The following is a 26,905-nucleotide window of genomic DNA, read 5'->3' as shown; positions in this document are numbered from 1 at the left end:
GTGTGTGTTTCTGTATATGTATACTGGTATATACATAATATATATATATAAATATATATATATATATATATATATATATATATATATATATATATATATATATATATATATATATATATATACACATATATATTTATATATATATATATATATATATATATATATATATATATATATATATATATATATATATACATACATATATATATATAAATATAAATATATATATATATATATATATATATATATATATGTATATATATATATATATATATATATATATATATATATATATATATATATATATATATATATACATGTGTGTATATATATATATTTTCTTCTTTCAACACACCGGCCGTATCCCACCGAGGTGGGGTGGCCCAAAAGGAAAAACAAAAGTTTCTCCTTTTACATTTAGTAAAATATACAGGAGAAGAGGTTACTAGCCCCTTGCTCCCGGCATTTTAGTCACCTCTTACAACACGCATGGCTTACAGAGAAAGAATTCTGTTCCACTTCCCCATGGAGATAAGAGGAAATAAACAAGAATAAGAACTAGAAAGAAAATAGAAGAAAACCCAGAGGGGTGTGTATATATTTGCTTGTACATGTATGTGTAGTGTAACCTAAGTGTAAGTAGAAGTAGCAAGACGTACCTGAAATCTTGCATGTTCATGAGACAGAAAAAAGGACACCAGCAATCCTACCATCATGTAAAACAATTATAGGCTTCAGTTTTACACTCACTTGGCAGGACGGTAGTACCTCCCTGGGCGGTTGCTGTCTACCAACCTATTACCTATAACATATATATATATATATATATATATATATATATATATATATGTATATATATATATATATATCTTTATATCTCTATATATATATCTATATATATATATATATATTTATATATATATATGTATATATTTATATATATATATATCTTTATATATATATATGTATATGTATATACATATATATACATATACATATATATACATATATATACATATACATATATATACATATACATATATATATACATATAAATATATATATACATAAATATATATACATATATATACATACAGGTATACAGGTATATATATATATATATACAGGTATACATATACATATATATATATACATATATATATACATATACATATATATATATATATGTCGTGCCGAATAGGTAACACTTGCGATTTTGACTTAAATAGCAGCGCTCTTCTTGCCGAATAAGACAAGTATAAATTTGTGTATGCAATAATTTCGCAAAAATTATTCTGATCCTAACGAAAAAATATATATTTCAGTGTGTTTGTTTATTAAATTATTGTAAATTTACCTATAATGTATTTAGTTGGATTAAGCTAAATTAAGCTGCGCTAGTTATATTAAGGTTAGGTAATTTTTCTAAGGATCTTTTGGTACAAATTTATTAAATTTTAAGTTAACATAAATGAAAAATACATATCTTTAAACGTATAAGAGAAAATGGAGAAACGTTTCCTCATTAAAGATACCCAAGTGTTGCACATGTGTCTAATTTATCAACTTTTTACTATTGCCTATCTCTGAAACATCCTGTCCCTGTTCACTTTGTCAAGTCCTCTCAGTACTTTATACGTCTTTACCATGTCCCTCTCATCCCTCCTGTCCTCCATTATCATTAAGCTGAGTTCCCTTAACCTCTCCTCATAGGACATTTTCCTTAGCTCCGGGACAAGTCATGTGCTTGACCAAGTGTGTTCTGTGCTGGTGCTGCGTACTCCAACGTGGACTTGACGTACGTGACGTACACTGTCGTGAATGACTCCTTACATGTCGCAACGTTATTCTTAGGTTTGCTAGGCGCCCATATTGTGCAGCAGTTATTTGATTGATGTGCACCTTGGTATGATACTGACCCCAAAGTCCATCTCCTTTAGTGAGGTTTGCAGCCTTTGCTTCCCCGCCTTCTTTCCCCTGCTTCCTCCAAGCCTGTACTCCGTCTGAGGTCTTTGTCCTTTCCCAGGCTTCATAACTAGACACTTAGTTGTGGTGGTGGTGGTGTGTGTGTGTATATATATATATATATATATATATATATATATATATATACATGTTTTGCATACATTATTAGCTAAGATAAATTAAAAATAATAATAATAATAGTTATAATAATAATAATAATAATAATAATAATAATAATAATAATAATAATAATAATAATAATAATAATAATAATAATAATAATACCTTCTTGAGGTGTTTTTGGATGACAACTTAATTATTCATCCATGTTTTGCAGATCGTCATCATGAAGAGGAAAGAACTCTATGACCTAGTCAGTGCATCAGAGCCGCTCAGTACGAAGGAACTGGAGCCTTCGTTAAATCACAACAAGAACGGCAAGGCTGGGGCCGTCACAGATAACTCCGTTAGGCTGAAGAAGGAGCTGGGTCTGGCCGAGAGTGTGGCTGTGATCGTGGGCATTGTAGTGGGTTCCGGGATCTTCGTCTCCCCGAAGGGGGTACTGATGTACAGTGGTAGCGTGGGGATGTCTCTGGCAGTGTGGGTCGCCTGTGGCCTCCTCTCTATGGTTGGCGCCCTCTGCTTCGCCGAATTAGGTGAGTATCGAAAGTGGAAGCTGAAGAAAATGACTTAAGTTGGAGATTATGTCGTGTTTCATGGAGCAAAGGCGATTTTTACTCATTCGAACTTGGATGTAATGTGTTTAGGTAGGATTTTATTAGTTGTTACTAATACCTACACTACACTTGAAGGGAAGCTCCTGAGGCCTTCCAGTTCAGACTCCCAGATTTCTTCACCTCATATTGAATATTCAACTCCTCCTTTTTGATGGAATATGACACAGAGAGTGTCCCAAATATTTTTTTTATAATGAAAATATATTTTCACCACACATTATCCACTTTGTACTGTGGTTCGTTCTTATATGTGTACAATTCATCCAATTCCATGTGCAGGCACGATGATACCAGAGAGTGGGGGTATGTATACTTACTTGCACCGAGCCTTTGGTCCAGTCTTCGCCTTCTTGTATATGTGGGTCACTATCCTCACCAGAAACTCTGCCGGGACTGCCGTCATAGCTGTCACTTTCTCTAACTACTTCCTACAGCTGGTTCTCCCTAACTGTGAGTCGGTGCCTGCTATACCAGCTAGACTCCTTGCTGCGGCATTAATAAGTAAGTACTATTTTACATATCATAAACACTGATTAATAGACAATTGCTGATTATATGGGGTTCACATAGACAGTAATTATCTTATAGCTTGGTTGGTAGCGCACTCAGTTCATACATTGAGGATCCGTGGTTCGATACCCCGTACAAGTGGAAACAATGGGCGTGTTTCCTTACACCTGCTGTCCCCATTCACATAGCAGTAAGTAGGTACCTAGATGTTAGCCGACTCATGTAGGTCGCATCCTGGGAATAAGATTAACCTAAGTTGCCCGAAATGCTCTTTATAACCAGGTGCTTTCTATATATCATGTAGTATGTCACTGATGTCAGGCTGAGATATATATATATATATATATATATATATATATATATATATATATATATATATATATATATATATATATATATATATATATATATATATATATATATATATATATATATATATATATATATATATATATATATATATATATATATATATATATATATATATATATATATATATATATGCAAAACAACCACTCTGAAAGAATAGAGAAATTCAAAGCGCTTTCGTGACTACTCACATTATCAAGGAACTATGAAAGTAAAGCATCCAAGGAAGCTATATAAGGGGTCTGGCCAACACCTCACTATCAGATCCCACAACGGTTAAACACCTGACGCGCGCCGACCCAACCGTTGTGGGATCTGATAGTGAGGTGTTGGCCAGACCCCTTATATAGCTTCCTTGGATGCTTTACTGTCATAGTTCCTTGATAATGTGAGTAGTCACGAAAGCGCTTGGAATTTCTCTATTCTTTCAGAGTGGTTGTTTTGCATATTCTGAAATCACCTGTTTACTGTGATCTTATTGCATATATATATATATATATATATATATATATATATATATATATATATATATATATATATATATATATATATATATATATATATATATATATATATATATGTATATATATATATATATATATATATATATATATATATATATATATATATATATATATATATATATATATATATATATATATATATGAAATAAGATCACAGTAAACAGGTGATTTTAAATTATGCAAAACAACCACTGTGAAAGAGTAGTGAAATTCCAAGCGCTTTCGTGACTACCCACATTGTCAAGGAACTATGAAAGTCATACATCAAAGGAAGGCAATAAAAAGGCTTAGACCACACCTCACAGTCAACTCCCACAACAAAGAAACACCTGACGCGAGACAATACCGGACTCATAAGAAAAGAGGAACAGCGGACCTACTGCAGTGTTCCTCTTTTCTTATGAGTCTGGTATTGTCTAGCGTCAGGTGTTTCTTTGTTGTGGGAGTTGACTGTGAGGTGTGGTCTAAGCCCTTTTATTGCCTTCCTTTGATGTATTACTTTCATAGTTCCTTGACAATGTGAGTAGTCACGAAAGCGCTTGGAATTTCACTACTCTTTCACAGTGGTTGTTTTGCATATATATATAGATATATATATATATATATATATATATATATATATATATATATATATATATATATATATATATATATATATATATATGTATATATATATATATATTATATATATATATATATACATGTATATATATTATATATATATATATATTTGGTAGGGTGTGCAAAAGAAGAAAATTAAAGGTGAATACAGGAAAGAGTAAGGTTATGAGGATAACAAAAAGATTAGGTGATGAAAGATTGAATATCAGATTGGAGGGAGAGAGTATGGAGGAGGTGAACGTATTCAGATATTTGGGAGTGGACGTGTCAGCGGATGGGTCTATGAAAGATGAGGTGAATCATAGAATTGATGAGGGAAAAAGAGTGAGTGGTGCACTTAGGAGTCTGTGGAGACAAAGAACTTTGTCCTTGGAGGCAAAGAGGGGAATGTATGAGAGTATAGTTTTACCAACGCTCTTATATGGGTGTGAAGCGTGGGTGATGAATGTTGCAGCGAGGAGAAGGCTGGAGGCAGTGGAGATGTCATGTCTGAGGGCAATGTGTGGTGTGAATATAATGCAGAGAATTCGTAGTTTGGAAGTTAGGAGGAGGTGCGGGATTACCAAAACTGTTGTCCAGAGGGCTGAGGAAGGGTTGTTGAGGTGGTTCGGACATGTAGAGAGAATGGAGCGAAACAGAATGACTTCAAGAGTGTATCAGTCTGTAGTGGAAGGAAGGCGGGGTAGGGGTCGGCCTAGGAAGGGTTGGAGGGAGGGGGTAAAGGAGGTTTTGTGTGCGAGGGGCTTGGACTTCCAGCAGGCATGCGTGAGCGTGTTTGATAGGAGTGAATGGAGACAAATGGTTTTTAATACTTGACGTGCTGTTGGAGTGTGAGCAAAGTAACATTTATGAAGGGATTCAGGGAAACCGGCAGGCCGGACTTGAGTCCTGGAGATGGGAAGTACAGTGCCTGCACTCTGAAGGAGGGGTGTTAATGTTGCAGTTTAAAAACTGTAGTGTAAAGCACCCTTCTGGCAAGACAGTGATGGAGTGAATGATGGTGAAAGTTTTTCTTTTTCGGGCCACCCTGCCTTGGTGGGAATCGGCCGGTGTGATAATAAAAAAAAAAATAAAAAATATATATATATATATATATATATATATATATATATATATATATATATATATATATATATATATATATATATATATATATATATATATGCAATAAGATCACAGTAAACAGGTGATTTCAGAATATGCAAAACAACCACTGTGAAAGAATAGAGAAGTTCCAAGCGCTTTCGTGACTACTCACATTATCAAGGAACAATGAAAGTAAAGCATCATAGGAAGGTATATAAAGGGGTGGCCCACACCTCACTATCAGATCCCACAACAACGAAATACCTGACGCGAGACAGCAGGCCCGCCGGCCGAACTAGACAGGTCCTTCATACAACCCACCAGCAAACTATTCTACCCAAGAAATAAGAAATTTAAAAAATTATTATTTGTCCAATGTATTATTAAATTCTTCCCAAATTCTATTAATTATAAATGGATCTAATTTATATAAACCAAAGGAAATATTCATATTATTGTCAAAGCTGCTTTTTATGAAACAAGATTCAATTATATTCCTGTCGACGATGGACTTGATTGATACTACTTTCTCAACTTTTTGAAAATCAACTGGATGGTTAAAATCTCTTACATGAATAAACAGAGCATTGGAATCTTGTCCAGTTCTAATGCTATATTTATGTTGTTTTAATCTTAGTTCGAGATTTTTACCAGTTTGACCGCAATAAACTTTATCAAAAATTTTACAAGAAATCTTATAGACACATCCATCAGCATTTTGGGGGGAATTCTTTATCAAAAGTTTTTTTACTGTATCAAGATTTTTGAATATAACTTTAATATTGTAGATGAATGGTTCGCAGAACCGACATGTTGATAAATTAGACACATGTGCAACTCTTGGGTATCTTTATTAAGGAAACGACTACTTCCACATTGGGCAAATGTGACACCACCTACGACTGCTGCACCTCTCCTACCTACGGTTTATAAGCTCCTTCTCCGCACATGTGCCGTATTCTACTGAAGATTGATGGACTGACCACATCGACTCTAGGTTAAGGGACTGATTACCTCAGTCTCCTCCTGTTCTTCAAGCTTCTCCTGTGTATGGACTGATGAAGCCACTGTGTGGCGAAACGTTTCCTTGATAAAAATACCTAAGAGTTGCACATGTGTCTAGTTTATCAACTTAATATTAAATGTCTCTTTCACCTGTTCTTTGTAACCTATACATGGAATTTTTTGAAACAAGGCTGCTTAACACAATCCTCCCTAATAGAGCTAAATGGTTCAGATATGTTGATGATATTTTTTATCTTATGCCCAAAAATGTAGATATACACCATTTCCTTGGCAAATTAAATAGCTTAGCCCATTCCAAAAATTTTACTGTTGAATTTGAAGAAAATAACTCATTGCCTTTTCTAGATGTTTTAATTATTAAGGGTAATTCAAAGTTTATTCTCTATAAAGATTACAATGTTGAATTTACAGAATTTGGTTGTTGTGTGGTTTACATGTAGTTAAATAATGATTACAGAGTGTACCACTAGAACGCCTAGCATGGCTAGGCATTTCGGGCAGACTTAGTTTAATTCATTATTTTAAATTATTACAAATTATGAGGTAAGTTGGTATTATGGCTGAGTGACTAAATACTAGTTTGCGAGTTTAGCAATGTGAATGCTTTTGTTTTGGCACAGTACATAGTTTCAGTATTGGAGTATCATAGGATTCATTATTTTAAGATTGAGATTAATATTTCTGTTTATGGTCAAATGTGTGAGTGAGTGTAAGTGTGAACCACCAGGTGGCATTCGTGTAGTTAGTTGACGGGGTGTATCAGGGAGATAAGATGTTTTCTAATGGTAGTTTTGAAGGTGATGAATGTGTCTGCAGTTCTAGAGTTCTCAGGTAGGGTGTTCCAGATTTTAGGGTCTTTGACATACATTGAATTTTTGTAAAGGTTTAGTCGGACACGGGGAATGTCGTAGAGATGTTTGTGTCTGGTGTTATGCCTGTGGGTTCTGTCACAACTATCAATAAAGCGTTTTAGGTCAAGGTTGATATTGGAGTTTAAGGTCCTGTAGATGTAGATTGCACAGTAGTAAGTGTGGATGTACTGAACAGGGAGTAAGTTTAGATCTATGAAGAGTGGGGGGGGGGTGTTGCCAGGGATGGGATTTAGTGATTATTCTTACTGCAGCTTTTTGTTGGGTTATTATTGGCTTTAGGTGCATTGCTGCAGTTGATCCCCAAGCACAAATAGCATAGGTGAGGTATGGATATATAAGTGAATGGTATAGTGTGATAAGGGCAGTTTGCGGCACGTAGTATCGTATCTTGGAGAGGATTCCAACCGTTTTGGATACTTTTTTGGTTATGTGTTGGATATGGGTGCTGAAATTCAGGTTGTTGTCAAGGTATAGGCCTAGGAATTTGCCTAGGAATTCAAATTTAAAATTTACAGAAAACCTACAAATAACTGTTCCTATGTCCACTATTATTCTTCCCATCTAGATAGAGTTAAACTGTCTGTTTTGTCATCAATGTTTTTGAGAGCTTTACGAATTTGTAGTCAAGAGTTCATAGATGAGGAAATATTCAAAATTTATGAAATAGGTAATGATTTGAAATACCCAAGAAATGAAATTGATAAATCTTTTAAAGTTGCTAGAAATACTTTTTACAATCCTAAAAAGGGACAACCAGCCTTATTCAACTAAAAATATGTTGGTTCTCCCTTACCATGAAAACTTGGTTGATATGCCTTCTCTTCTTAAGACTTTTAATATTAAAGTTGTATTCAAAAATCTTGATACAGTAAAAAAACTTTTGATAAAGAATTCCCCCCAAAATGCTGATGGATGTGTCTATAAGATTCCTTGTAAAATTTGTGATAAAGTTTATTACGGTCAAACTGGTAAAAATCTCGAACTAAGATTAAAACAACATAAATATAGCATTAGAACTGGACAAGATTCCAATTCTCTATTTATTCATGTAAGAGATTTTAACCATCCAATTGATTTTCAAAAAGTTGAGAAAGTAGTATCAAGCAAGTCCATGGTCGACAGGAATGTAATTGAATCTTGTTTCATAAAAAGCAGTTTTGACAATAATATGAATATTTCTTTTGGTTTATATAAATTAGATCCATTTATAATTAATAGAATTTGAGAAGAATTTAATAATACATTGGACAAATAACAATTTTTTAAATTTCTTATTTCTTGGGTAGAATAGTTTGCTGGTAGGTTGTTTGAAGGACCTGTCTAGTTCGGCCGGCGGGCCTGCTGTCTCGTGTCAGGTGTTTCGTTGTTGTGGGATCTGATAGTGAGGTGTGGGCTACCCCTTTATATACCTTCCTTTGATGCTTTACTTTCATTGTTCCTTGGTAATGTGAGTAGTCACGAGAGCGCTTGGAACTTTTCTATTCTTTCACAGTGGTTGTTTTGCATATATATATATATATATATATATATATATATATATATATATATATATATATATATATATATATATATATATATGCAATATGATCACAGTAAACAGGTGATTTCAGAATTTGCAAAACAACCACTGTGAAAGAATAGAGAAATTCCAATCGATTTCGCTTGGAATTTCTGTATTCTTTCGCAGTGGTTGTTTTGTATATATATATATATATATATATATATATATATATATATATATATATATATATATATATATATATATATATATATATATATATATATATATATATACATATATATATATATATTTATATATATATATATATATATATATATATATATATATATATATATATATATATATATATATATATATATAACTCGATCAAGGCTCACAGAAAAGATTCTCTTATTGATGCAGAAATATATAGATCCCTTCTACGGCATGTTATATTTTCCTTCCATGTAGGTTGATTGATTAATTGGGTTTGAAGCCTACCTACTTCTTATTAGGTAAGGCTGCATGTCGCCTGTTCACCACCAATCAAGAAACTTTAAACCTTAAAAAGAGGATTAAAGTAAATGTTTATCTTATATACACTAAGAGACATACATAAGTATATATAAGTATAGTTATATAAATTTAAGTGACTATTTTTATTGTACATAGTAACAAAAGTGTGGAATTCATGTGGAATTCATCTGTTTAATTAAGTACAAGAGAATGAAAGGATAAAGGAAATAAAAAATTCTTTGCATGTTTTTATTAGGTTACTGATGCAAACAAAAAATAACCTTCTATCAGGTACCGGCCTGGTGGAAACACTGGCATGTTTTCTTACACCTGCTGACCCTGTTTACCTAGCAGTACGTAGGTGGGTACCCGGGTATTATTCAGCTGGTGTGGGTCGCATCCTGGGGGACAAGATTGAAGGGCCTAATAATAGTATGTAATATTTTTATTTACTACAAGCACATATACAAGGTATACAGGCCTAGCTGACAACAATGACATGCTACTATATAGAAAGCCGGTTGTTATGCAGAGAATTTCTGGCAAATTATGTCAATTTTGCCCCTGGATGCGACCCACACTGGTCAATTGACACCCAGGTACCCATTTTACTGATGGGTGAACATGAATAACAGTTGTAAGGAAACATGCTTAATATTTCCACCCTTGCCGAAAATCGAATCACGGACAGAGTGTGAAGCGAGAGCATTACCTACCAAGCCACGGGCCACCTTGTGAAATAAGGCAGATAGCCCCCGATGACACACTGACTCTTGAGTTAACCTGGGTGCCTAATAAATCTTAATCTTATCTAAAGAAATAGCAGCCAAGAAAAGTGCCAAAATGTACCCATGAATAAAGCTACAGAAAGGGAGGAGAGTGATTTCTTGTACGAAAATAACTAATTTTACCTCACCCTTAGTATATCTATTCTATGTAACTGTGTATACCTGAATAAACTTACTTACTAACCAATTTAGTCTTGAAGAGTTAGAGATTCCAGATTAAGAGAAAATGAAATCGATTTGTAAAGAAAACGAATGTCAGGGAGCACTTGCATAGAACAAGTATCTTGAATATATTCTTAACAGTGTAGCATTGCGACTCACGCAAGAATTTATAAGTATTCCTATACCAAAACTGGGTATATTCACAGTGTGCTTTTACCTGATGATACATGATGGTTTCATAGTGGAAAGACGGAAGCTGTCGTAGAGAACAAAGACGTAGGACGCTTCCAAGGACCCTAATGGGAATAAGTCACTTTGACTTTTTGGGGTTATCATAGATAGTTTTCGCATATGTACTATATATGATAATTGTACTTATGTGAACCTGTACCTTAATAAACTTACTAATTCATTCTGCGGAAGAGTATTCCCTTCATTATTATCTTTCTCTAACAACCCCATGGAAAATAAACCACACATACTTGGGTTATTTTGGGATGCTAACCCTCTAGGGGTCTAGGTTAATCATCCGAATAAAATCTTATCCATCCAACGACCAGGTTTTTCTCTTTATCTCATTTTTTTTTTTTTATCCATCATCATCTATGTCGTGTCAGTAGTGTGAGCAGAGGCAAGGAGGAGCTGAGAGTGGAGTTGGAGGAATATTAATTATTGTTTTATCCCTGTGAGATGCTCAACCTGTGTATGTGTTAATAAGAGCAAGGAGTAGCGGAGGATCCACCTTCAGTCCAGTTAAGAGGAGGGTGGAGTGGGAAGTGCAGAAAGGAGTGAAAAATAGAGATAGGAATGGAAAGGGGAGGAGTAGGAAGTGGTTAGTGTAGTGAGAAACAGAGACATGATTGGAAAAGGGAAATAAAAGTAGGAAGGGTGGAAGTGAAGTGGACAGGTGAGAGAGGAGTACAATATAGATAGGAGCTGCTGTTGTCAGAGACAGTAATTTAGTTTTACCTGCAGATAATCTGGCTCTGCGAGATGCACATTGTGTCTGATCAGCGTTACACAAACTGTGAAGAGAACCTTGGGTCAGAAATAATAATTTATAATTATAATAATAATTTCTACAAGTGCATGAGCAAGGTATACAGGCCTAGCTGACATCAATGACATACTACTATATAGAAAGCCGCTTGTTTTGCAGAGCATTTCTGGCAAAATAGGTCAATTTTGTCCTGGGATGCGAATCACAACAGTCGACTAGCACACAGGTACCCATTTTATGCTGATGGGTGAACATACACAACCGGTGTAAGGAAACACGCCCAATGTTTCTATCCTGGCCGGGACCCCTCACCATGTAAAGTGAAAGCTTTAGCCACTAGGCCACGCGGCACCGTGAATGCACTGGTTGTTGAACATAGAGTGGCTGATTATATGGTTAAGACCTGTTCCAGCTTAGTTTTTCCCTGACAATTATGTTAGCAACAACAGCTGACTACACAAATAATCCGCACATAAGTGAGAGAGAAGCTTACGACGACGTTTCTGTCTGACTTGGACCATTCACAAACTCACACTAACACAAAAAAGTGAGTGAACGAGTACATATAGGCGAGGAGGACAGAGATTATAGACTGTAAGATCTTTCGTTATCTCGTTTTCTTATGTTCTCCCATGTACATTTCCTCCTTGTCTCTATTCTTAAGGTTTTTTGACGTGGCTCAACTGCGTGAACGTGCGCTGGGTGGCAAAGCTGCAGAATGTCTCTACGCTGACAAAGGTGTTGGCTCTGGGCGTCATCATCGTGGCTGGGCTCTACCACCTAGGCACTGGACACCTTGAGAACTACCGAGCGCCCATGGCTGGCACCCACTGGGACGCTGTCGCTATCTCCACGGCCTTCTACCAGAGCCTTTTCTCTTACACTGGCTGGTAGGTCTTGATGGCCGTTTTTATCTTATGCTTCATAATAAATGCTCTCCAAAACGAGTCCTTTCATGGGGTACTTGAATGTTGGTAAAGGGCTCAGATCTGATTATCTTCCCTTTTGTCAGACACTGTATGGTTTCTTCAGGATTAGCACTTTCTCATGATTATAATAACTGTCATAAGCTACAGCTGATAATGCGAAAACTGCAGAAAATTCAATATATGTGCTTCTCACAGTGTTTGACGCCAGAAGAAATTAACAAACCTTACCTCCTGTTACAGGGACTACTTGAATGTCGTCACTGAGGAAATCAAGAACCCCAACAGGTAAGCCGTGTCGAATTTCTTTTTTTTTTATTTGCAATTTGACGAGTGCACTTAGGAAGCGTGTGTCTTGCTAGGAAAGAGTAGATCAAGCTTCCATCACTCTTTCGCTAAATAACCTACACGGATTATTTGCTATTGCCTTTACCTGTTCACAGTTATCATCACAGTATCTCGGATCCACTTCATCATGTGTTTAATCTTTCTAGGAATTTGCCTCTGTCCATCATCCTCTCCACCACGATCATCACCATCGTCTACACTCTCACCAATGTCTCCTACTTCGCTGTTCTAACTCCGACTGAGATGCTCGCCTCCAGTGCTGTGGCTATGGTGAGTGTGGATCTTTTGTTCTTTACAGCCATTGTGAGTGTGGCTGTTCGTTATGTCTCTACGAATGTGACTCCTGTATTTTTGTGACTAAGATCTAGTATTACAGCGAAAGTACATGTTAGCTTGTGGTATGACTGAGCAAGCATGTGAATAACCTCGATGATCCAAAACATTATGAGGCTGGTACTTGATTCGAGGTGGGTAAATTATAAGCACTCACAGCCCTAGAGCAGAAAAGAGCTAGAGATGATGTGATCATGATGTCTAAAATACTGGGGAAATTAAACCCAACTGAATGGAACAGACCTTTTGTTAGATGTGGTCAGTATACTGATAAACCACTGAAAAGTTAACGCATACATAAGGAGAACGAAATAAGTAAAAGGGTGGGGAGAGAAATACCAAACGCAGTTTTACGTGCAGATAAATGGCCACGAAGGTCATGAATTGGTAAATCTAGTCGACAGCAATTAGGAGAGAAGCTATGAACTGATCCCTGCAAACTTTACTTTGTAAAAAGAGAGTGAGTACAAAAACTTATGACAAGCCCACAGAGTATATTCTACACACAAATGTTAACTGGGTCTCGATCACGTAATGTGCGCAAAGAGCATAAAAGATGTGGCTTTATATATAATAGCAATCATAGAGACCTAATTATTAGGAAGGATCAATATCAGTCTTTTCAACGGAATTCTATAAAATTATGAAAGAGAAAAGAAAAAAATGAGGGTGGATTCAGAAGAGTAATAGCAAAGCCATGCAACTCACCCTCGAAGATGAGGCTACAAACACAACACAAAATCGTCCACCATAACCATTACAAGATACAAATACAAACATATGCTCATTGGGTATTTTATCCTTCCAGACGTTCGCAGCACGGATGTTAAGCTTGTTGGCCTGGACGATGCCTGTCTTCGTCATGTTCTCTACATTCGGCAGCACACATGCTTCCGTCTTCACACAGACAAGACTCATCTTCGTCGGGGCGAGGAGGGGCCAGTTCCCGCAGGTTTTCTCTTTAGTCAGTGTAAAGAACTTCACACCTGCTCCAGCTGCTATATTCAACGTTAGTATCTTCCCGAGTAGAAGGTGTAAGAAGGGAAAAAAGATAGGAAAAGGCAGAGGTTAATAGAGAATGGAGAGGAAGAAGGATGGATAAATTAAGAACATAAGAACATAAGAAAGGAGGAACACTGCAGTAGACCTGTTAGCCCATATTAGGCAGTCCTTCGCAAATCCAACCCACTAACAGAATAAACACTAACCAAACAATAAGCTTTGATAATTCTGTTTACTTTCAGACAAGTCCCACTCAAATCCAACCCCTCTCACTCATGTATTTATCCAACCTAAATTTGAAATTACCAAAGGTTTTAGCTTCGATAACCCTACTAGGCAGACTGTTCCACTCATCAACTACCCTATTACCAAACCAGTACTTCCCTATATCCGTTCTAAATCTAAACTTATCTAATTTGAATCCATTATTGTGGGTTCTCTCTTGGAGGGATATCCTCAAAACCTTATTTATATCCCCCTCAGTTAATACCCATCTTCCACTCACACACTTCGATCATGTCTCCCCTCAGTCTTCGTCTTACAAGTGAATATAAATAAAGAGACTTCAATCTTTCTTCATATGGAAGATATCTAATGCTATGTATGTATTAACTTAGTCATTCTAAGCTGAATGTTTTCTAACGAATTTATATCCATTCTGTAATATGGAGACCAGAACTGAGCTGCATAATCTAGGTGAGGCCTTACTAATGATGTATAAAGCTGTAATACAACCACTGGATTTCTGTTGCTTACACTTCTTGATATAAATTCCAGTAATCTATTTGCCTTATTAGAAATGTGTACGCACTGCTGTCTAGGTTTAAGGTCGCTGCTTACCATAACCCCCAAATTCTTTTGGCAATCTGTATGGCTAAGTTCTACATTATTTAACTTATACTAAGTGCTAGGATTATGGACACTCCTGAGCTTCAGAACCATGCATTTATCTGCATTGAACTGCATCTGCCACTTTTCTTATCACGAACTGAGTTTGTCTAAACCCTTCTGAAGTTCCACGACATCTACGTTTGAATCAATTATCCTACCTATCTTTGTGTCATCGTCGAATTTGCTCATATCACTAGTAATTCCCTCGTCAAGGTCACTGATATATATTATAAACAGCAAAGGGCTTAAGACTGATCCCTGTGGAACGCAACTTGTTACAGATCCCCACTCGGATTTAACCCCATTTATGCACACACTCTGCTTCCTGTTCGTGAGCCATGACTCGATCCATGACAGCACTTTTCCCTCAATGCCATGAGCTGCCACTTTTTTTAACAGTCTCGAAATTGGGAGAGACAGTAAAAAATAATCTCATACAAGTACAAATTCGCTATTACGTAAAGTAATTTATATGCTTTCTTCCTGGTCTTCTTCATCTCTCTCCTGCTCACAGGGACTGACAATCTTGATTATGCTGCTGGTGCCGGATGTCTCCTCCCTCATCAACTACACCGCCTTCAGCGCCACCGCCATGCAGTTCGCCTGCATTTGTGCACTCTTCCGGTTCAGATATAAAAACCCACAATGGAAGAGACCGTTCAAGGTTGGCTCAAAATTACGTTCATTATTGTACAATAATATTGAAGTTAAACTAAGGCAAGTCAGCTATGCCTACTGAGCTAGATTTTCCAGTGCATAAAGGGACATAGTTTCCATATGAGTGCTGATATAGTAATATAGATTGTTAACTCTGTCTCAAAGCTTGTATAAACAAGTAACTTTGCTCGTGTTTGAATCTCACAGTGTTAGTAAAAGTATGAACATATTTCCCTTGTTATAGATAATGCTAAGTCCTGTCATTCGTTACCCATCTCACTACAGTTTTCTGCATGTCGTTTATTGGCACAGACACTGTACTTGCAGAAGAATGAGAGGAGAAAAGACATTGTATCCTCGAGTCTTAACGCAGACGTTTATATGGAAACACTGACTGGCCAACTAAGGATTCAGTGTAGAAGAGGACACTTATGTACAGTTCCGGACATTTATTACAGGAAACGTTTCGCCACGAGTGGCTTCTTCAGTCCTAATGAAGTAGCCACTCGCGGCGAAACGTTTTCGTTAAAAAATATCCTGAACTGTAAATAAGTGTCTGTATTCTACATCTTGTCTGTATCACCATACCATTTCTCAACTAAGGTTTCCTTTCCGTGATGGGTACGCATATGCCAACCCTCACCCTTTCCCGATTCTCTCATTCATCAGTTTTTCTTCCTTCAGGTGTGGCTGGTGCTTCCCGTAGTCTTCGCGTTAACGCAGCTCTTCCTGATGTTAATCCCTATCATCATGGCCCCGTCGGAGGTAGCGGGAGCTGTTGGAGTCATCATCACTGGCCTACCAGTATACTACCTCACCATACATCGGCGGGATCTAGCTCGCTGGTGCTCAGGAAGTCTAGGTCAGTTCCTCCTTCTGAAGAGTGTTGTAAAGGTTTTTCATGATGGTAATAATAGGTGTAAACCCGGGAAATTTGATTCAGAGACATGATAAAAGTTCTGGCGAAGTCACATACGTTGACCTGCTCGGTGGAGCTTTGGGTCAGCTGCCTGAGACCTTCCGTTAGCTTACCTGTCCACTTAACGTATAAAACATGCAAAGTGCTGCTTCAGTTACACAAGTGCAGTCGATAGGTCTTATAAACCTAACAAATATAAAACTAATTAGTATTTAAAGCCCTTTCAGGATTTTTTTATTCGTAATTACTTGTGTCAAGTCAAAGAAGAGGCCTGCAACAAGCCTAATCATTATTTTTCTTTTGCAGACAAGCTGACTATCGTTTTTCAGAAAGTGTTTTTCTGCTTGCCTGAGGAGAAGGAAGAGCAAGAAAAATAAACATCGCAAAATCGACACGGATATTTTCCATTTAGCATACGTAAAAAAAAAAGGAAAACATTATTTTTGTTGAATTTGTCTTTACTGTTTAACATAAAATGTTTATTGTTAATAATGTGTTGTTTTATTTCACATTGGAAACCAATGTAAATTATTTTTTTTAGTCGAGGAAATGTTATTTTGTTATTACCAAATTGGATTACTTTTCCGTAGTTAAAAAATAAAAGCCAATCAATGGTATCCCGTCATATATATATGCAAACAATCGCCTGTCTGCAAACAATCGCAGACGGGCGATCTTAACTATGCAAGACAAGGCACGAGGGGTGGAAAGCTTCAGCTCAAGTACTTTCATACTTCTCAGTGCATCATCAGGAGCTATGCAATGTTGCAAGGCTGCAACTGAAGGAGTGAGGGAAAGTTTTCTCAGAGCAGCAGCAGGTGATAGACCCGAACTGCGCTGTATTGAGAAAACTTCCCCTCACTCCTTCAGTTGCAGCCTTGCAACATTGCATAGCTCCTGATGATGCACTGAGAAGTGTGAAAGTACCTGAGCTAAAGATTTCCACCTCCCATGGCTTGTCTTGTAAATATATATACACGAAATATCTACACGAAAGGAGGCGCTGACCAGGGAAGTGGAAACTATCGAACTTAAGTTAAATGACTCTTACAGGAACCAGGAGAGATAGGAGGAGCTTAAAGCTATTAGTGAAATTGAAAGAAATTCAAAATATTTCTTTTCATATGCCAAAAACAAGGTAAATACCACATTTAGTATCGGGCCCTTACTCAGACAGGATGGGACTTACACAGATGACAACAAAGAAATGAGTGAAATATTGAAATCCCAATACAACTCTGTGTTTAATGAACCAGTAATCGGTCTGAGGATCGACGACCCAAATGATTTCTTCGTGAATGAGCCTCAAAACTCCATAAATGTATGCCAGATTTCCGACATTACCCTAACTCCGATACATTTCGAAAAAGCCATTAACAACATGCCCATGCACTCAGCCCAGGGCCCAGACTCGTGGAACTCTGTTTTCATTAAGAACTGCAAGAAACCCCTCTCGCGTGCCCTAAGTACACTATGGAGGAGGAGCTTGGACATGGGTGAAATTCCAGTCACTTAAAACAACGGACATAGCCCCACTCCATAAAGGTGGCAGCAAAGCATTAACTAAGAACTATAGATCAATAGCTCTGACGTCCCACATCATAAAAATCTTTGAATGAGTGCTAAGAAGCAGGATTGCAAACCACCTGGATTCCCAAAATCTGCACAATCCAGGGCAACATGGGTTCAGGGCAGGTCGCTCCTGAATCTCACAACTACTGGATCACTATGATATGGCCTTGGATGCACTGGAAGAAAATTAGAATGCAGATGTAATATACACAGACTTTGCAAAAGCATTTGACAAATGCGATCATGGTGTAATAGCCCATAAAATACGTGCTAAAGGAATAACTGGGAAAGTGGGGAGATGGATCTTCAACTTCCTAACAAATCGAACACAAAGAGTAGTGGTCAACAGAGTTAAATCGGAGGCTGCCATAGTGAAGAGCTCTGTTCCACAAGGCACAGTACTCGCCCCCATCTTATTCCTTATCCTCATATCAGACATAGACAGAGATATACATCACAGCACCGTATCATCCTTTGCGGATGATACTAGGATCTGCATGAGGCTGTCATCTGCTGAGGACGCGGTTAACCTCCAAGAAGATATAAACAAACTTTTCCAGTGGGCAACGGTAAACAATATGATGTTCAATGAGGACAAATTCCAACTACTCCGTTATGGAAAACTGGAGGAGATAATAACTAGAACAGAGTATACTACAGACTCTGGCCATACAATAGAGCGGAAAAATAATGTAAGGGACCTGGGAGTAGTAATGTCTGAGGATCTCACTTTCAAGGATCACAACAGTGCCACGATCGCACGTGCAAAGAAAATGACAGGATGGATAATGAGAACGTTCAAAACGAGAGATGCCAAGCCAATGATGATCCTTTTCAAATCACTTGTTCTCTCTAGGCTGGAATACTGCTGTACATTAACATCTCCATTCAAAGCAGGTGAAATCGCAGATCTAGAGAGTGTACAGAGATCCTTTACTGAACGTATAAGTTCTGTCAAGCACCTTAACTACTGGGAACGCTTGGAAACACTTGACTTGTACTCGTTGGAACGCAGGAGGGAGAGATACATCATAATCAACACTTGGAAAATCTTGGAAGGAATGGTCCCAAATTTGCACACAGAAATCACTCATTACGAAAGTAAAAGACTGGGCAGGCGATGTAAAATGCCCCCAATAAAAAGTAGGGGCGCCATTGGTACACTAAGGGAAAACACCATAAGTGTCCGGGGCCCAAGACTGTTCAACAACCTCCCATCAAGCATTAGGGGAATTGCCAATAAACCCCTGGCTGCCTTCAAGAGAGAGCTGGACAGATACCTAAAGTCAGTGCCGGATCAGCTGGGCTGTGGCTCGTACGTTGGACTGCGTGCGGCCAGCAGTAACAGCCTAGTTGATCAGGCCCTGACCCATCGGGAGGCCTAGTCATGGACCGGGCCGCGGGGGCGTTGATCCCCGGAATAACCTCCAGGTATATATATATATATATATATATATATATATATATATATATATATATATATATATATATATATATATATATATATATATATATACATATATATATGTGTGTGTGTGTGTGTGTGTGTGTGTGTTTTATATATATATATATATGACTCACGAAATCGTAATGATACAATTGCAAACAAACCATACCACGGGTGGGGTTTGAACCCGCGATCAAAGAGTCACAAAACTCCAGACCGTCGCGTTAGCCACTGGACCAACTAGCTACAATAAGATTCATCCAACTAGGTATATTTTTACACCATAGGAAGGTTAGCATAGGCACCACTGTAGAAATATACCCAGTTGGATGAATCGTATTGTAGCCAGCTGGTCCTGTGGCTAACGCGACAGTCTGGAGTTTTGTGACTCAGATCTGTGACATATATATATATATATATATATATATATATATATATATATATATATATATATATATATATATATATATATATATATATATATATATATATATATATATATATATATATATATATATATATATATATATATATTTTTTTTTTTTTTTCAGCAAGTCGGCCGTCTCCCACCGAGGCAGGGTGACCCAAAAAAGAAAGAAAATCCCCAAAAAGAAAATACTTTCATCATCATTCAACACTTTCACCACACTCGCACATTATCATTGTTTTTGCAGAGGTGCTAGGAATACAACAGTTTAGAAGCATACACATATAAAGATACACAACATATCCCTCCAAACTGCCAATATCCCAAACCCTCCTTTAAAGTGCAGGCATTGTACTTCCCATTTCCAGGACTCAAGTCCGACTATATGAAAATAACCGGTTTCCCTGAATCCCTTCACTAAATATTACCCTGCTCACACTCCAACAGATCGTCAGGTCCCAAGTATCATTCGTCTCCATTCATTCCTATCTAACACGCTCACACACGCTTGCTGGAAGTCCAAGCCCCTTGCCCACAAAACCTCCTTTACCCCCTCTCTCCAACCCTTTCGAGGACGACCCCTACCCCGCCTTCCTTCCCCTATAGATTTATATGCTTTCCATGTCATTCTACTTTGATCCATTCTCTCTAAATGACCAAACCACCTCAACAACCCCTCTTCTGCCCTCTGACTAATACTTTTATTAACTCCACACCTTTTCCTAATTTCCACACTCCGAATTTTCTGCATAATATTTACACCACACATTGCCCTTAAACAGGACATCTCCACTGCCTCCAACCGTCTCCTCGCTGCTGCATTTACCACCCAAGCTTCACACCCATATAAGAGTGTTGGTACTACTATACTTTCATACATTCCCTTCTTTGCCTCCATAGATAACGTTTTTTGACTCCACATATACCTTAATGCACCACTCACCTTTTTTCCCTCATCAATTCTATGATTAACCTCATCCTTCATAAATCCATCCGCCGACACGTCAACTCCCAAGTATCTGAAAACATTCACTTCTTCCATACTCCTCCTCCCCAATTTGATATCCAATTTTTTTTTATCTAAATCATTTGACACCCTCATCACCTTACTCTTTTCTATGTTCACTTTCAACTTTCTACCTTTACAAACATTCCCAAACTCATCCACTAACCTTTGCAATTTTTTTCTTTAGAATCTCCCATAAGCACAGTATCATCAGCAAAAAATAACTGTGTCAATTCCCATTTTGAATTTGATTCCCCAAAATTTAATCCCACCCCTCTCCCGAACACCCTAGCATTTACTTCCTTTACAACCCCATCTATAAATATATTAAACAACCATGGTGACATTACACATCCCTGTCTAAGACCTACTTTTACCGGGAAGTAGTCTCCCTCTCTTCTACACACCCTAACCTGAGCCTCACTATCCTCATAAAAACTCTTTACAGCATTTAATAACTTACCACCTATTCCATATATTTGCAACATCTGCCACATTGCTCCTCTATCCACTCTATCATATGCCTTTTCTAAATCCATAAATGCAATAAAAACTTCCCTACCTTTATCTAAATACTGTTCACATATATGCTTCAATGTAAACACTTGATCTACACATCCCTTACCCACTCTGAAACCTCCTTGCTCATCCGCAATCCTACATTCTGTCTTACCTCTAATTCTTTCAATTATAACCCTACCGTACACTTTTCTTGGTATACTCAGTAAACTTATTCCTCTATAATTTTTACAGTCTCTTTTGTCCCCTTTCCCTTTATATAAAGGGACTATACATGCTCTCCGCCAATCCCTAGGTACCTTCCCCTTTTTCATACATTTATTAAACAAAAGTACCAACCACTCCAACACTATATCCCCCCCTGCTTTTAACATTTCTGTCATGATCCCATCAGTTCCAGCTGCTTTACCCCCTTTCATTTTACGTAATGCCTCACGTACCTCCCCCACACTTACATTCTGCTCTTCTTCACTCCTAAAAGATGGTATACTTCCCTGACCAGTGCATGAAATTACTGCCTCTGTTTCTTCCTTAACATTTAAAAGTTCCTCAAAATATTCTCGCCATCTACCCAATACCTCCATCTACCCATCTACTAACTCCCCTACTCTGTTTTTAACTGACAAATCCATACTTTCCCTAGGCTTTCTTAACTTGATTAACTCACTCCAAAATTTTATCTTATTTTCATTAAAATTTCTTGACAGTGCCTCTCCCACTCTATCATCTGCTCTCCTTTTGCACTCTTTCACCACTCTCTTTACCTTTCTTTTACTCTCCATATACTCTGCTCTTCTTATAACACTTCTGCTTTGTAAAAACCTCTCATAAGCTACCTTTTTCTCTTTTATCACACCCTTTACTTCATCATTCCACCAATCACTCCTCTTTCCTCCTGCCCCCACCCTCCTATAACTACAAACTTCTGCCCCACATTCTAATACTGCATTTTTAAAACTATTCCAACCCTCTTCAACCCCCCCCCCCCACTACTCATCTTTGCACTAGCCCACCTTTCTGCCAATAGTCGCTTATATCTCACCCGAACTTCCTCCTCCCTTAGTTTAAACACTTTCACCTCCCTCTTACTTGTTGTTGCTACCTTCCTCTTTTCCCATCTACCTCTTTCTCTAACTGTAGCTACAACTAAATAATGATCCGATATATCAGTTGCCCCTCTATAAACATGTACATCCTGGAGCCTACCCATCAACCTTTTATTCACCAATACATAATCTAATAAACTACTTTCATTACGTGCTACATCATACCTTGTATATTTCTTTATCCTCTTTTTCATAAAATATGTATTACTTATTACCAAATCTCTTTCTACACATTGCTCAATTAAAGGCTCCCCATTTACATTTACCCCTGGCACCCCAAATTTACCTACTACTCCCTCCATAACATTTTTACCCACTTTAGCATTGAAATCCCCAACCACCATTACTCTCACACTTGATTCAAAACTCCCCTTGCATTCATATATATATATATATATATATATATATATATATATATATATATATATATATATATAGTGTGTGTGTGTGTGTGTGTGTGTGTGTGTGTGTGTGTGTGTGTGTGTGTGTGTGTGTGTGTGTGTGTGTGTCAGGACAAGCCACGGGGGGTGGAAATTTTTAGCTTAAGTACTTTTACACTTCTCAGTGCGTCATCAGGAGCTATGCAATGTTGCAAAGCAACAACTGATGGAGTGAGGGTAAGTTTTCTCAGAAAAGCGCAGTAGGAGTTTGTCACCTGCAGCAGCCTTGTTATAAGGTAATAAGGAGACGCGTGATTAAGCATCTGTAAAGGAGTGCGTGCATGAACGCTAAGTAGTGCGGGTTTAGATAAGGTAAATGCTACACCACAAACCATCTGGTGTTCTATGACAAGGTAACAGAAGTGAAACGAGAGAGAGAGAGAGAGAGAGAGAGAGAGAGAGAGAGAGGGGGGGGGGATATATGTGTACTAACTCACTATTTTGTTAGACCGTATATATTATGGGTTAGTAGTGGAAGCTTTCATTCTGCGACATGTCATATATTGACAGTTAACTATTGTTGTGGAGACAGGCTCCGTACATAGTCGTAAGAGTAGGTATTTATTTATTTATTTATTTATTTGAACATGATACAGAGAAGTACAAGGAATACAATTTTTAAAGTGCAGCATGCCAAAACCCCTTGTATGCAGAGCATTACGGGCAGGCTTAAAATTAACTTAAGATTAACTAAGCAATGATATATTCAGTGGTACAAAAATTATTGTAAAACAGATAACAATTTAGTACAAATGAGTATTACAAAGACAGGTTATATGGTCATTTACTGTGTTGTTGTGTAATCAGTAGAATGGAGTATTATGTTAGGTAATGAAGTTAAATAGTAACAAAGTTTGATTGGGTCACAGGTTGACATTTATGAGATACAATAATGAGATACATATATGAGATACAATTTATGAGATACAATTATTCAGTATTTATTTAGTTGTGGGTGAGTAAGTGATTTTTGAGAAGAGACTTGAATTTATAAACAGACAGTGTTCCTTTTATATTCACAGGTAATGAATTCCAGATTTTAGGGCCTTTTATGTGCATTGAGTTTTTGCATAGCGTGAGATGAACACGAGGAACATCAAAGAGTGATCTGTGCCTTGTGTTATGGTCATGTATTCTGTTGAGGTTGGTAAGGAGATGTTTGAGGGGAGGGTTTATGTCAGAGTTAAGTGTTCTATGTATGTAGTAGGTGCAGTAATAAGTTTGGATGTTTTGTATTGTGAGTAAGTTTAGAGTTTTGAATATTGGTGGAGTGTGCTGTCTGTAGTGGGAATTTGTTATCATTCTGACTGCAGCCTTTTGTTGGGTAATTAGTGGTCTGAGATGGTTTATTGTTGTTGAGCCCCATGCACAAATTCCATAGGTGAGATAGGGGTAAATAAGTGAGTGATATAGGGCCAGGAGGGCTGACTGTGGAACATAGTACCGTATCTTCGATAGTATGCCTACGGTCTTGGAATTTTTTTTGGAAATTTGTTGTATATGTGTTTGAAATTTGAGTCTATTATCAAGGTGGATTCCTAGGAATTTTCCCTCTGTGAGTTTTGTGATATGTGTTCCATTTATCATTATGTTAAGAGACACATCTGCAGCTCTGTTACCAAACTGAATGTAGTAGGTTTTGTCAATGTTTAGAGTAAGTTTGTTGGTCCTCATCCAGGTTGATATTTTCTGTAATTCGGTATTTACAGTATTGGCTAGCATGACTGGGCTCGGGTGAGAGTAGATGTACGTAGTGTCATCTGCAAATAGTGTGGGTTTGAGTAGTTGCGATGCATTTGGTAGGTCATTTATGTATATGAGAAAGAGAAGAGGGCCTAGGACACTTCCCTGTGGGACACCAACTGTAATTGGCTGTGCGGAAGAGTTTGCCCCATTTGTGTACACATATTGGCTTCTGTTGCTGAGGTATGACTTTAGGTAGTTGAGGGAGTGCCCTCTTATACCATAGTGCGACAATTTTATGTGGAGCAAGTTATGGTCAACTGTATCAAAAGCTTTACGCAAGGCAATGAAGATCACCAGTGGGACTTCTTTTTTCTCTATTGCTGTATAAATATGTTCTAGCATGTGGATAATAGCATTATTAGTATTTTTATTAGGCCTGAACCCAAATTGACAGGGGCTGAGTATGTTGTGGGAGATGATGTAGGAATAGATACGCTTATGGATTAATTTTTCAAAGATTTAGAGAGAGGGTGTAAGTTGGATATTGGCCTATAGTTATTTAAGTCTGTGTGGTCTCCTCCTTTATGGATCGGGGTGACCCTTGCTATTTTGAGAACTGTAGGAAAGGTAGAGGATTCAATGGATTTGTTAAAGAGTGTTGCAGTGATTGGTGATAGTACCTGTGACACTTTTTTGTATGTAATGGGTGGTAAGGTATTTAAATCTCCTGTCTTGTTTTTTAGTTTGTTGATAATAAGGGAGACTTCAGTTGGGTTAGTCGGAGCTAGGAACAGTGTGTTCGGGTAGTTGCCAGTGAGGTAGTCATTGGGTGGGGTATCTGAGCTTGGGATTTTGTTGGCAAGGTTTTTTCCTACAGTGGAGAAGAAATCATTGAGTCTGTTTGCTGTTTCAGTAGGTGGGAATTGGGGTTCATCTGGTTTTGTTAATTCAATTTCGCTATTTCGTGTTATCTTTTTTGTTCCTAGTATTTCTGATAGGGTTTTCCAGGTCTTTTTTATGTCACCTCGTAAGTTGGATAATTTGTTCTCATAATACAATTTTTTAGCCCTTCTTATTAGGCTGGTTAGGATTGATGAGTAACGTTTTGTTTGGTCTCTGGTTATGTGGCCCATTCTGTACTGTTTTTCATATAGGTGCTTTGTATTTATGGATTTGAGGATACTGGGTGTCAGCCAGGGACTGTTCAGTCTCTTTGCAGTCATCTGTTTAGTTATTTTAGGGCAGTGCTTGTTATAGAGGTATTGGGTCTTTTTTAGAAAATTATTAATACATTCATCAATATCTGTATAGATTTCTAGCTCAGTGTGCCAGTCAATGTTTGCCACTGCTGCTGTGAAGTTATTGATAGCTGCCTCATTGTGAAGTCTGAAAGTGACTTTAGTAGTGTCTAGGGGTAATTTGCCAAGGTTTGTTATGAGGAAGGTAGGGTAATGGTCTGTGGTATTATCTGTGATTATGCCTGATCTTAATTCCCTCATTCCCCATGAGATATCCAGATAATCTACTATGACATACATTATAGCCCGTCCCACGTCCCTAGGCACTCCCCTTACATCTAATAGTAAAGCCCTTAATAGCGGCAAACGTCCCCCCCAACAATCTGATAACCCCACCCATCCATGATCCCACCCCCTCCAAGGAGGGACAAAAAAAGGCCACATGAAACACTGTTTCAACATCATCACAAAACTGACAAAAAGCCTCTTCCACCAACCCCATACATCTTAACACCAGAATCCCCATGATGAAACGGTACACTAATTCTCTTACCCTAGCCGGTATCCTAAGCTTACTAAAATCCTTCCAAATAACCCCCCAATCATACGTTGGATTCACGGCTACCCCTTGCAAAATTCCCTGACCTCCCACTACTCTCACCAACCTTTTCACTTTGATGTTATCCGCCTGTTGCACTGTCAATAAAAATC

At 37.5% G+C, this 26,905-nt stretch overlaps 2 protein-coding genes across 4 annotated transcripts in view; one reads left to right on the top strand and one right to left on the bottom strand.

The window, feature by feature from the left end:
* Positions 1–17,245, top strand: part of LOC128687303 (Y+L amino acid transporter 2) — a 31,612-nt gene extending 14,367 nt beyond the window's left edge. Inside the window, exons 2-10 of the mRNA XM_070092777.1 lie at positions 2,303–2,621; positions 2,982–3,203; positions 12,342–12,567; positions 12,847–12,891; positions 13,098–13,221; positions 14,093–14,293; positions 15,692–15,841; positions 16,519–16,696; positions 17,060–17,245. Of these exons, the coding sequence (XP_069948878.1) occupies positions 2,312–2,621; positions 2,982–3,203; positions 12,342–12,567; positions 12,847–12,891; positions 13,098–13,221; positions 14,093–14,293; positions 15,692–15,841; positions 16,519–16,696; positions 17,060–17,130 (1,527 nt within the window). The 5' untranslated portion in view covers positions 2,303–2,311 and the 3' untranslated portion in view covers positions 17,131–17,245. The remainder of the gene's footprint in view (positions 1–2,302; positions 2,622–2,981; positions 3,204–12,341; positions 12,568–12,846; positions 12,892–13,097; positions 13,222–14,092; positions 14,294–15,691; positions 15,842–16,518; positions 16,697–17,059) is intronic.
* LOC128687321 (monocarboxylate transporter 12-like) overlaps positions 9,949–26,905 on the bottom strand; it is a 69,445-nt gene continuing 52,488 nt past the window's right edge. For 2 of the 3 annotated variants that reach the window (XM_070092677.1, XM_070092571.1), the window contains exon 6: positions 10,537–11,702. In XM_070092677.1, the coding sequence (XP_069948778.1) occupies positions 11,623–11,702 (80 nt within the window). In that variant the 3' untranslated portion in view covers positions 10,537–11,622. Of the gene's footprint in view, positions 10,129–10,536; positions 11,703–26,905 lie in introns of those variants that run through there. The other variant, XM_070092629.1, reaches the window with a different exon arrangement.

The sequence above is a fragment of the Cherax quadricarinatus genome, chromosome 1, assembly GCF_038502225.1.
Source record: "Cherax quadricarinatus isolate ZL_2023a chromosome 1, ASM3850222v1, whole genome shotgun sequence".
Classification (NCBI taxonomy): domain Eukaryota; kingdom Metazoa; phylum Arthropoda; class Malacostraca; order Decapoda; family Parastacidae; genus Cherax; species Cherax quadricarinatus.
The sequence above is the reverse complement of the archived record's forward strand: the minus strand, read 5'-3'. Positions and strand labels throughout refer to the sequence as shown.